This window comes from Macrobrachium nipponense, chromosome 31 (assembly GCF_015104395.2).
Source record: "Macrobrachium nipponense isolate FS-2020 chromosome 31, ASM1510439v2, whole genome shotgun sequence".
NCBI classification, from domain to species: Eukaryota; Metazoa; Arthropoda; class Malacostraca; order Decapoda; family Palaemonidae; genus Macrobrachium; species Macrobrachium nipponense.
The window spans coordinates 3,580,966-3,594,150 of record NC_061093.1 but is presented as its reverse complement, the minus strand read 5'-3'; the positions used below and the strand labels follow the sequence as shown (position 1 = coordinate 3,594,150).

The following is a 13,185-nucleotide window of genomic DNA, read 5'->3' as shown; positions in this document are numbered from 1 at the left end:
ATATATATATTATATATATATGGTAACAGTGACACTTCTGCAACTTCCAGATCAAAAGTCATTGAAAAAGAGACTTCACTGACGTATTCTTCCAAAATAATTTCAAGTTTTGTTTACAATGATTCAAAAGTTTTTGCGACGCGTGGACAGCAGCAAAGAGTTCCTTCTATCAACCTGTTGTCTTACAAATTACTTTGGGTCCTACTTCCATTATCGGAAACAAAAAGATCTCCCTTCATTCCGATAGTAAACGGAGATTGTGAAGTCTCCTTTTAGAAAATGGAGCTCCGGTGCATCGTGGTTCTGGAGATTTGGTGTCTAGTGAAACACTGTGCAGATCCTTAGTGGTGTAGCAACGTAACCATGGTTACTAAATTCATGATGCATCTCCGAATTTCGCATATATGAAATCTTAAATATAGATTTTTGTCATAGCAGATTATGGCTCTGAAGCAAATGGCAAGATTTTTCCAACCTGCCGGGATGTCTATGGGGAGTCCTCTTGGTGTCTTAATAGCCTGGCTATGGGGGTGGCAAATAGCTCTATGGTTGTCGAGTCCTCTTGGTGTCTTAATAGCCTGGCTATGGGGGTGGCAAATAGCTCTATGGTTGTCGAGTCCTCTTGGTGTCTTAATAGCCTGGCTATGGGGGTGGCAAATAGCTCTATAGTTGTCGGTCATGGAGGCGCAGCGCCTCGGAAATAATTGTATCGAAACGCATGTGTATTAATATGCAGAGTATATAAACAATGAAATGTCTATACACTCATGGCTAGTCATCTTGACGACCCATTTGTTTGTGAATCGTTTGTCTCACTCTCTAGGTTCCTTATTTAGGCTATAGCGACCAAGATTACAGTATAAAGTATTGTTGTTAATGAACAGCTCTTTCAAGTTAAAAGTGAGTGTTCCCCTTGATTCTAGTTCGAAGTGAATGCGCATCAGATTTTGGACTGAAAATCTACTTGAATATTTGCGGGGTATGGCGGAGGAATGATTATCCATTATGTTGCCCTTGACACAACAATTAAATAATATAGCTTTCCTCCCGTTTTGGTCTGCTGTTTTTAAATCATCGGGCAATCACCAATAAATAGTTCAGGGTGTGGTTGTTCTCGTATTGTTAAACATAATTTTCTCCCCATATGGTGTTTCCGATGACCTGTAATTTTAGTTGTAATGTCATCAAATATATAAGAAGATAATGGTGAAGGAAAGTGAATAGAGTCAATATTAATGCGATTGTGATTGCCGGTTTTCTATTCATTTACATGTTGCGACATTAGATATTAAATGTAGCATCCCGTGAATTTTTTCATGTGGTCAACGTGCTCTGTAATGAGATATTAAATTTACGAATGTTTCGCCATTTATGGTTTTCTCATGTGAAAGCTATGACTGTAAAAGTGTTATACTCAAAGTATTAACGTTTATGGCCACTGTTCATGCGACACCGTCCCAGATTAAAAGTAAATCTGTCTCTTCTTGGCAGTAACATTTTATAAATGTTTCGTTTGAAATATGTTTACTGAAATATGTATATAGTGGGTCCGCAGTTATTTTGCGTCGTTCTTATTTTTTTTCTTCTTTTTTCTAACCATCTTAGATATGGTGACTGATTATTCTTTTATTTGTATGTGTTTCAGGATGGTTATTCTTTTATTTGTATGTGTTTCAGGTTGGGAATGGGTCGGCTGGTCATCCAAGCAACTAGAAGACAAACCCATCAAGATCATCTTCACCTTCGACACCATGAGGAATTTCTCAAGCATTACCTTCTATGTTTTCTCGGCTCCCGAGGACGATTTTAAGGTCAGTAATAAAATCTAACCATGAAAATGAGGAAGAGGAGAGGATGTCACAAAAATTGTCACGGTATATGTGAGTTCGACGTTAGACTATATTTGTGGCATAATATTTGTGAATATAAAATTTTAATGCGTGTATAAGTGAAGAAAAAATTCATGAACAGTTAAGTGTTTAATGTTCAAAAGTAAGTTCTGTGGTCTTCCTTTCAATGCTACAGCATAAATATGGCTTTTTTACGTGTAAAGATAAAGGTGCAACAGTATCTTTTTCATGAGAGAGATCTGCTCTATCTTGTATTGTCTATTTTTTAAGATGTACGAAACAAAACACGACGCACCTTTTCAGTTTGCAAGTACAGCTAAACTGGTCTTGACGTACATAACATGTCACACAATATCTAAAGTTTTGATATCGTAACTTCGTTTCCTTCTCCACAGAGAAATAAAAGTGTTTACCTAAGACTGAAGAAGGTTACTGTGCATTCTAGTATCAACATATACACAATTTTCTGATTCGAAGCGAGAAAAAGCATTAAAATATGGTAAGATCTAAGAAATCAATAAATGTAAAAGATCACTTCCAAGACATCATTAACTTTTCCCTTGGTTTAATTTTGTGAGTGGCACAATTGGAGATGGAAATAATGCTTCTGGGATTCATGAAATCGGATATTTCGAATACAGTGAAATAAATATGGAATTCTTCAGACAGATACGCTCCTGTTACCATCAAATACTTCAAATCCATCAGATTCGTTTGAGATTCAGTTGGAAGGTTCGTATCGAAGGATTCTATTCGTCATATCTCGGAACAGGTGGTTATGTCTCCCATGAGCAGGTTTATTCATCTGTTAAAAACCTTGGTAGTAATGTGTATGGAATAACCCAGGCTGTCACTACAGTTTTTCTAACTTGACTGATTTACTTTTTTTCATCACGTAAAGTGTTTGTCTTCCTGTGAAAAACATAGAGGCGAATGTTTTCATCCAAGTAACTCATCGTATCTAGAGTGATATTTGAAACTCGGGCACAGAATCCCAAACCTGAAAAATATTTAAATATCAGCCATATTAGCTAAGGGTAAGACCATTTGAAAAGCTATAACAATGGAAGGTATTGTAAGCTACTTTTAGCGTCAAATTGTGTTACGTTCTTTATTTTCAAGAAAATGCAACACTGTCATGATCTCGCGCTTTAGTCGTTATTAAAAAAACGCCTCTAAACATTCATACACGAGTTTTCGAAAATGTGTCGCTTGGTAGTAAATGTTGCATAATATGTAGATAATAATTTGTAGAGTTTCTGACGGCACTATTCAAGTCAGAATTCTGCCTGTATACCCTCATTTCTTTGTAATTTTGTAGTTACTGAGAATGTGCTAAGCAAGGCACTAAAGTATTTAATCTATGACTCATTTGTAGCCATTTATGGGAAGAGGAAGAGTATGATTTGGGTAACACAGAGATGCTCATTCTGTATGCTGATAGGTACAGCTTCCTTAAGACCTCAGGCGAAGATTTTACTAACAGACAATTATAGTGGCGTCGCAGCACACGAGAAAAGAACAGGGTACATTTTATGTCCTTTGAATTTCAGATTCCCTGAGGAATAAAGACTCAAACGAGAACTCAGTTTTGAACTGTCCAGCGATTAAAATCGGATTGATCACTTTCAAGACTTATGCATTAGATAAAGGTTTTTCCATTCCTTTAAAAAATAGAAGTGACTTTAGATTTGGTCATCAGCGGATTTCATTCAGATAAAACAAATTCCTTCTGCCCCTCCTTCACAAGTGATAGATGGCACCAACTGAATAGATTTCTTTATCCAAAGTTGAGTCTTTAAAATTAATTTTTTTCCCTCTTCCAATCTCTGCTCTTTCTTTTTATCTATAAAATCCTTATCCAGCTATTCTCTCTCTCTCTCTCTCTCTCTCTCTCTCTCTCTCTCTCTCTCTCTCTCTCTCTCTCTCTCTCTCCTTCTCCTCCGTAATATTGACAAGAAGTTAGGGGCTGACGAACTACGAGTATTTCTCAAGCCTTCATTGTTCTTCAACGCATACAGCTACAGGAAAGAAATTTACATATGAAAACCTCCTGCCATTTATCCGCAACCCTCTCCGTTTTAGAAGACCAGCCGTTATAGGGGTGAACCTGAAGGGCAAAAGTGGTAATTTGGTCGCTCCACCTCTACAGGAATGGAGTGCCTCCAGTGTGTGCCTGGATCTACGATCTTATTGACCTGTTTTGTTACCAGTTATATTGTTTATATCATGTGTTTTTGTTTGGATTTTATGTACACAGACCGTTGTGTAGTTCAAGAAAGAAAAGGAGAGGGGAAAAATACTGAAGCTTAATCTGGACGAAGCTTGAAGAGACCTTTAGTCTTTTTGAAGACAAGAGCCACGTAGAACAGAACACAGAGCTTGGCAGTAGAGGAAATGAACCGTTGGATCTGCGCTATTCAACTGTTATTTATCTTGTCAGTAAGGGTCACGGGTGAAGAGTTCAGTCGTATGTTGTTGGTCAAGTTATAGAATTTTTTTCTTTTCTTTAATTGCGAGATCCCATTGACATACAAAACTCGGATAAGATTCATAGAATGTCACTTCTAATACATATCCTTTTTCGAGCTGGATATAGTAATTTTTTTTAGTATAGTTTATGTTATCGTTGAGATTAAGGAAGAAATGTGCCAAGTACGAAGTCATCATCTATAATTGCTGTTACATGAGAAAGATTGCAAAAAAATATGCATTTGCTATATCAGTGAAAGTAGTACCTTTAAAAATAAAGAAAGATAAGTGAAAAATTAACGGATAAACGTGAATCGAATGTAGTATGAGGAATATTAACTCAATGTCTCAAGTGGAAGTTTCTTATTAGAAGAGCACTGGTTTAGGATTTAATAAGGGAACAAACGATCCCAGGAAATCCAGTCTGTTGGTGGTACTTTGGTCCAGTTGTTTTTGAAGGCGAACAAACAAGGCGTACGGAGATAGTGAGTTTATAGCTGGTCATTTATGTAAGTCAGGGAGTGAAGTCTTCGCCGCCAATTTATTACTGAAGATATTTCGAATACGTTTTCAGATTTTATGAACGGAAATCCGCCATTTTAATTGATATCTTATATGTAATGTTAAAACGATAAACGTTTTATCATTAGATCATTCCTTTTTTATGTACAAAAATAAATTGTCGTGATCTTCAGACTTATAACCAAATTAAATGACATAACGACGAAAGAAACGTAATGCTGGAATTCACATCTTTCATTAGACGAAGAGTGTGTATGTGGAATAATCAGTTAGCCAGCCTCTTAACTAAATCTCATCTCTTTACTCCAGGAGATATGTGGTGAACATTCTCCGTACATTTTTTACCTGTTTGCCATTTGTATTTACTGAGATGTCGAAATTCGACACCCCTTCCTCTGTAGGAATTGGCAGATCACTGGCTTCATCAGACTATGGTAACGCTTCGTTGGAAGTGTACTGCTGTGCCATCCCCACCTCATTTGGATCCTACCACAACCACCCATTCCACCCCCTACACAAGAGGTTACTGTTGCGATTCTCCTCGTCGCAGAGAGACAATTATTACTTCATTTGTTTTATCGATAAGAGAACCCTTGCGCTGATGATTAAATGTCTGCGGCTATGTACCCATTCGGTTAAAAGTGAAGTATATCTTAGTTTAACCAGACCACTGACCTGATAGCTGGCCCGAAGGATTAGATATCTTTGCATGCCTAGGAACCAACTGGTTACTCAGCAACGGGACCTACAGCATATTGTGGTATCTGAACCACATTATATCGATAAATGAATTTCTAATCACCAGAATTAAATTCCTCTGATTCCTTGTTGGTAGAGAGGGGGAAAGCGAACTCGGACTACTAAATCGGTAGGCGAGCACGTAAGCCACTCGTCCAACGAGGAACTTCCCCATTCGGTACGCGTGCCACCTGATCCTACCGATATACTGAATGAGATCATCTGCGTTCTCTCTCTCTCTCTCTCTCTCTCTCTCTCTCTCTCTCTTCTCTCTCGTATTTTAGGAATTAAAGCATCTAGCTAATAACTGCTGCATATGAATGGAATCCATCATTGCATTAACTACGTATCATTAATGAATTCCGTTACGATATTTGTTGATTATTTGGGGCAGCTGCGCTGATCACGAATTAATTTCATCGAATAGGAATTGACCTCTTAATTGTCAGTGTTTCTAGCTTATTCTCAAATGAAAAGATAATACAACTCTGTGAATTTACGAATTTGCTGCCTTATATGAAAGGGAGCTAGAACATTCCTTATGTCTAATCGCGTTATGTTTATAAAACAAAAACTCGGACTTTACACATTAAATTGTACACAACATGTTTAGAAAAATGCATAGTAAAATATACTGACTAAGCTATTATCTTGGTGAGCTGATAATTAGGTTTTACTTTACAAGACTAATGTTCATTAATATTACATGTGCTGATAGAAAGGTCATAGGACTGTTGAAATACGAAGTGGTTATCTTGCAGTAAATATAATATAAAATAATGGTCATCGATCAAAAATTACAGTAATAGTGAAAAACGTGCGTTTTATTGGCCGAAAATTATACTTTAACAACTTGTCGGATCGGATTAATGACGTTTTCCTGTAAATGGCATTCCCCTTAATAATAAATATTTTCGCTTATTGTATTTTATCGTTGAACAAAATGTTTATGATTTTTATATTTGGTGGTTATTTTGTTTAAAGTATAAATTTTATTAATCTTCATGATGCCCCTTGAAAGTACGTATTCAGCAGGAATTAAGAAAAAAGTAGAAAACGCCTGAGATTATTATCATTAGTTTTTTTCTATCACAGTCATCCTATTTGACTGGGAAGTATTTCATAGTGTTGGGTTCCGGGTTGCATCCTGCCTCCTTAGGAGTCCATCACTTTCCTTACTATGTGCGCTGTTTCTAGTAGCACACACTTCTGCATGAGTCCTGGAGCTACTTTGGCATCTAGTTCTTCCAGGTTCCTTTTCGGGGATCTTGGGATCGTGCCCAGTGTTCTTATGATTATGGGTAGAATTTCCACTGGCATATCCAATATCCTTCTTAATTCTATTTTTAGGTCTTGATACCTATCAATTTTTTTCTTTCTTTCTCTTCAACTCTGGTGTCCTATGGTATTGCGACATCAATGAGTGATACTTTCATCTCGAGTGCTTTAAGAGATTTGGCCACCACAGTAAATGCTGCACAGCAAAGGAGAGGTGTGGCATGTGGAGCAAACCACACCCAACAATATCTCAATGCCTACAAGAGGGGAAAGGGAGTAGAAAGCAAGTGCACCAACGGTTCCCTTCAACACCGTGCTGCAGTGCCAGGCTTGACAGAGTGGCAAAAATGAAGGGACAAGCTCCAAATCAAAGTAGAGTACTGAGACAATGAGGATTGAACTATGGCGCCCTCCTCCAGCAAAACGCATGTCATGCTTAGGTTGTTTTCCTTCTCTTACTATCCTTCATTATCATTTTGTCTATCAAAAGCTGGTCTTTTGTGCACCTACATTTCCTTTCGCAGCCTTTCTGTTTGACAGGGGATGGTGTTTATATCCTTTAGGTAATTGTATGCCTTTCAATGATGATACCTGTTAGTAACTTCCACATTGCTTGTAGGTAAGTGATAGGTCTGAAGCTACTTGTTCTTGTATTTTTGTACTAAGGATGTTTTCCCTGTGGTCAGCCATTGGGTGCATGGTTGTTTATGATACAATGCTGGAGTTGTTTTGCTCTTCGTGGGAGTAGGGCTTTAAAGTTTTTGAGCCAGTACCCATGGACTTCATTGGGACCTGGGGCTTTCCAGTTGGGCATTTTCTTTATTTGGTGTTTGTGTCTGTTGTGATCTCTGTGAATCTTTGTTTTATTCTCCCCATTTCTTCTACCTTGACTTCCTGGAGCCATGTTGCATGTTTGTTGTTTGATACCAGATTATGCCATATGTTTTCCTTGGTTTTCTTACTCGGTTCAGCTTCAGGTATTTCCTGGTGGTTGTATAGTCTTTTCTGGTTGGTTCTGAATAGTTTGTTCTTTTGGTATCCTTTATTCCTTTTCATGTACTGTTGGATCTTATGTGCTTTAGCTTTAAGCATCTGCTGTATGTCTTCTAATATGTTCTTTAGTCCTTTCTACTGTACTTTGTATTTCTCATTCAGTTCCTCTGTTGTTTTCTTGCTTCTTAGCCTGTTTTCTGTCATCCCTTTCAGTTTACCAAGTCAGATCTCATCACCATGATTTGTTTTTTCAGGCACGTTTTCCAAGGCTGTTGCTGTTTAGGTTTCTGTTGGGTTGGTTGTGATGGTGGTGTTAGTGTTTGTATCCCCATGAGTTCTGCTACGAGTCTTGCTCTTGCATATGCCAGGTTATTTGTTTCTGTTGGTTTCTTCTTTAATGCTTTTCCACCCATTCCGACCTTTCTGTTACATCTTTGGCGTTGCTTTGTGTGCTGTTGTGTGGTAGCTCATCGTCCTGTTGTCTTCTGAGGTATCTTGTCTTAGTTCATCTTCTTGTCCTTTGTTGCTGGGTGTTATTTCTCTTTCCAGTTCCTTTCTGTCTGTTGTGGAGAGCCAGTTCTTTTTCTTTAAGTTATCTGTTCTGTTTGAGGAGTTGTTATTTCTCTCATTCTAGATGTTGACCAGCCTTCTTTTGTATTGTCTTTCCGTTGGGTTACTTCTGATGTAGCATCTCCATATTTCCTTATTCTCTTCTCTTGTCTATTCCTTCTTCTGGTTTGCCTCTGTAGCTCAAGTCTCTGGTTGTGGTGGTCAGTTACTGGATGACAACCTCCAAATACCTGACTGTCCACCCCGTCAATTGGGCTGTATACCTTGCTGCCGTATGAAGCTCCTCTGTTGCTAGGGGATCCATTTACTACGTCGTTGTCGTTTGATCTTTCATTTCTTTTTATCTATGCTGCATTTTGCCATTTAACCCATAGCTAGACCTTACCCCATCTGGAATAAGTACTCATTTGCGACGAATAAAGTGGTCACCCATCCGACAACTTACCAAACCCAATGTTACTAAACCTGTCCATTGATGAACTCAACCACTCTGACATGGCTCCACGTATTATTATTATTATTATTATTATTATTATTATTATTATTATTATTATTATTATTATTATTATTATTATTATTATTATTAATTGACTAAAAAAGGTGTTGTATCATTGTTATACAAAATATTACATCAGTTCCCTTAATGTTTCAGACATAAGGCAAATGGTGTATTCAGCAAGCAGTGTCTGGCAACTTTTTGTCAGGCAGCACAGGCGTCTCATGTGCCGTGATAATTAACTGATGATTACTCAGTACCATAGTTACAAGTTGCCTCGGAGCAAAAACCTGTGCTGGCTCGAGGTTGGGTCTAATATTAGGGCAATAAATGAATCATTTGCTAATGGGTATCATGCGGGCAATCGATACTCTGGTAGAGCTTAACTAAATAACATTTCATTTAAACAAAATTAAGATTATTATTGTTCTTTCTTATCTTTATTTCTTTTTTTAAGAATTATGGTATTCATTTTAATTTTCTTGTGACTCGGCCTACACAATTTTTTCCGTCTGAAAAGAGATTTTTAGAGCACCCAAAATTTTTAGGCCTAAATGTTTTGTCCATACTGCATTAAAAAACAAAAATACTCATTACTATTTATTAGATTTTGTTTATGTGTCACAGTCAAAATGCAGAAAGATGCTGAATATCAAGTATAAATGTTTGAATAGGCCTGTTGATCCTTGCCTGATCTTTGAAAAGTGGGGTATCCTATTATAAGCACTATGGTTTTTGTTGATAAGTATTAGTGCGCAGTTATATTTTTTTTATTAACAATGATGAATTATTTTACAATCGATATACAAATATATCAGTGATCATTACAGGGTTGACTCGCATCCTATAAAACTTCATTTAGACTACTTCTGAGCCTGCATGCTTCAGGACTAAATTGAATATTCAAGCTTTGAGTAAAAATTGTTTATACTCTTCATGGCAAAGTAAAATACGAAACCAAAAACAATGTATTTCCACATATAATTTACATCACTGATACTTCGTAGATGATACAAACAGTGAGTAAGAAGTCGAGTTGAAATGTAACCTAAAAGAAAAATTCATTCAGCAGAAAATAATTAACAAACCAATATAAAATAAAGAACAACATCAAAAGGTACGTTAATTGATCCTTTCAAATGAAGGAAAAACAACAGTAAATTATGTTTATTCCATATATTCAGCAACTCTGACCAGTTTCAGTTCATGGATGCTACTCGCGTTTTGGTATTTAGTTTGACCTCAAAAAACAAAAGCACAGAGAACTCTGCTCACATAATATGTCGTTACCATTCACCATTCATTCTAGGCCTATGTGGCCCATGAAACCATTCATTTGGAAAAAAGAAAAGAACAATATTGACCTCAATGCCTTTCACTACCATTCAGTCAAGCGAAATATATTTAATTTAATTAAGTAAGGAAGTTATAAATGATAAAACAATTTTTATAATATAATATTTGCAACTTAAAATAAATTTTTATCTTTAAATATATGATAATCTGATAACACCAAATATGCCAACTCCACCAACATATGTTTTATTTGCGTAAAATAACAATCGTTTGACAGAAAACTCTTTTCGCAGACAATTCTCTGATGACAAGGGTGGTAGGCTGTTCATGTTTAAACCTAATGACATATTTCTTAATGATCCTGACAAAACTTTCAAAAACCTCCATAAAACAAGGAATTTTCTTGAAGTTTTCGTTTTTACTTGTTATAATTGATTTTAGTTTTCAGATTTTAAACATATTTTCTCAAACTAATCAATATATGGAATATAAAAAGGAAATAAGATTTGAACGAAACATTTCATAGCGATGAATCTGGTTAAAATTGTGAGTACATCTGCTTCAAGGGAACTTCTTGCTTCAGCTGAAGAGCAGTTTATGGAAATGATTTTTCGTTTTGTTTCTTCCACTCGATTTTTACGGTAAGTTTGACAAGTAACTATTTGAATATATATCATACTTATCTCTCTCTCTCTCTCTCTCTCTCTCTCTCTCTCTCTCTCTCTCTCTCTCTCTCTCTCTCTCTTTATGCACGTTGAGGGTAACAATTCAATTTCTAAGGCCTGACACGAGGGAGACAGACGGACATCATTGTGGGATTGCGTTATCAAATTACCATATTTTGCTCTGACACCATTCTTTCTTTCTTCCCATCTTTTACAATACAGTCACAAGTCGATAAAATTTGCAGGTGCATTTGCGGTTTTTCAACTAAACGTCAACTCATTTTTTCCTTACAATTAACGAAGATCTGTGTTACTTGTGCATGAGAATGGTATAGTGTTTATGCATAATAGAGCCGATATTCATTATGCAGTTGATTCATCTTCTCCGTATAGAGTATATCATTTCATTTCGATGGATTATTTCTGGTCTTCAAGAATTAACTGAACAACCCCCTCTTCGTATAGTTCTTTGAGTCCTTCTGTTTATATAATAAGTCTTGTTTCATATCTTTACTTTCTTTACAACAGCTGTTCATTCCCAATGATTTTGCCTTGAAATGACACAAGGGGCACGATCACTGCTTTCTTCCGTCTCTCTCTCTCTCTCTCTCTCTCTCTCTCTCTCTCTCTCTTCTCTCTCTCTCTCTCTCTCTCTCACACACACACACAGTGGTGGGGATCTATATATATATATATATATATATATATATATATTATATATATATATATATTATATATATATATATATATATAGGCTATATACGTGTGTGTGTGTGTGTTGTAGAATCTACTGGTCATTTTTACCAGATACATATGTAATTGTAATAGCCACTATCCCCTCTTAACTTCTGAAATTCTTTGCTCTATTTTGGATACGAACATCATGCATGATGTCTCCAAATTTTTGAAGTTGGATCTCAAGGCTTTGTAGTTTCAAGCGTATCTAAAAAAGGACTAAGAATTTGAGAAGTTAAGAGGCATTGTGGCTATTACAATTGCATATAATTTATTATATATATATATATATATATATATATATATATATATATATATATCAGCAATAAGTCACCAAACAGCAGGGGACAAATATGTACGTAAATAGCCACATGAAAGGTGAAAAATTGAAGACCAGGTAGCAAGCACTTTCGTGTATTTCGTGTATTTTTTTTTTTTTTTTACTTTGTACCCCGAAGGAGTGTACGCAATACACGAAAGCGCCTGGTACCTGGCCTTTAATTTTTCACCTTTCATGTGGCTATTTACGTGTATATATATGTGTGCGCGTGTGTGTATGTGTGTGTGTGTGTGTTTGTGTTCACATACGTTACATATATATCAATATTCACATACATACAGACATAATTTACATCATATGCTCATATATACTAAGAAGTCACAAAAGTAAGCACGTGATTTTGTTTATTAGCTGAAGCCACAGGGAAAATTTTTAAAAAAGAAAAGACAGAGTGCCAAGTACTTTCGTGTATTTAACACATCTTCGGGGCACAAAGTAATACAAAAACGTAAAAAGTAGTGAGCAAGAAAGCTCTCACAAAAGCAAAGTGACGAAGAAAAAACATTAAAAAAATATATGTACAATAAGACCATTACATACAGAAACAACATTCGTCTAGGTTACCCAACCACTCAACACCCCAACAAGTCAAAAGAAAGAGTAATTGCCTAATGACCCAATTACTTAAAGAAAAGAAAAACACTGACTACTTGTCAACCAGTTTATAAAACAACTGAATTCACAAGTATGAATAGTAACAATAATAACGTCACTAACAACATACCTAAAAAAAAAAAAGACCACCAACAAACAAAAATAACTGAATGAACAGTACTATCAATACGAAATACATAAAAAGGAATTTGACTAGTACAAAAACTTATTACTACTCTATTTTCTGTTAGTTAGCCAGTCTTCGATCCAGTCTGCTGTTTCGCCTGCAATTCCTAAAGCTCTAACTTTTGTCATTAGTTTCTCGTGTGGAACTTTGTCAAAGGCCTTTTGGAAATATAAGTAGAGTGTATCTATTGCTCTACTACTTTCGTAAATACCAAGAATGTTACGAAAAAAAACTCCAAGAGGTTTGATAGGCAGGATCTGTTTTATCTAAAACCATGTTGGTTGTTTAAAAACAAGTTGTTTCTATTAATGTGAGAGAGAGAGAGAGAGAGAGAGAGAGAGAGAGAGAGAGAGAGAGAGAGAGATTATAATTCTGAAGATTGTTACATTGTTTCCAACACCTGTAGCTTACAAAGAAGTAGCAGTTGAAGTTTCTTTCGCAAATCTAAG

General features: G+C 36.1%; 1 protein-coding gene across 2 annotated transcripts in view; it reads left to right on the top strand.

The window, feature by feature from the left end:
* LOC135206608 (discoidin domain-containing receptor 2-like) overlaps nt 1-13,185 on the top strand; it is a 1,678,822-nt gene that overhangs the window by 1,510,373 nt on the left and 155,264 nt on the right. For both annotated transcript variants that reach the window (XM_064237944.1, XM_064237945.1), the window contains exon 7: nt 1,678-1,811. In XM_064237944.1, the coding sequence (XP_064094014.1) occupies nt 1,678-1,811 (134 nt within the window). The remainder of the gene's footprint in view (nt 1-1,677; nt 1,812-13,185) is intronic.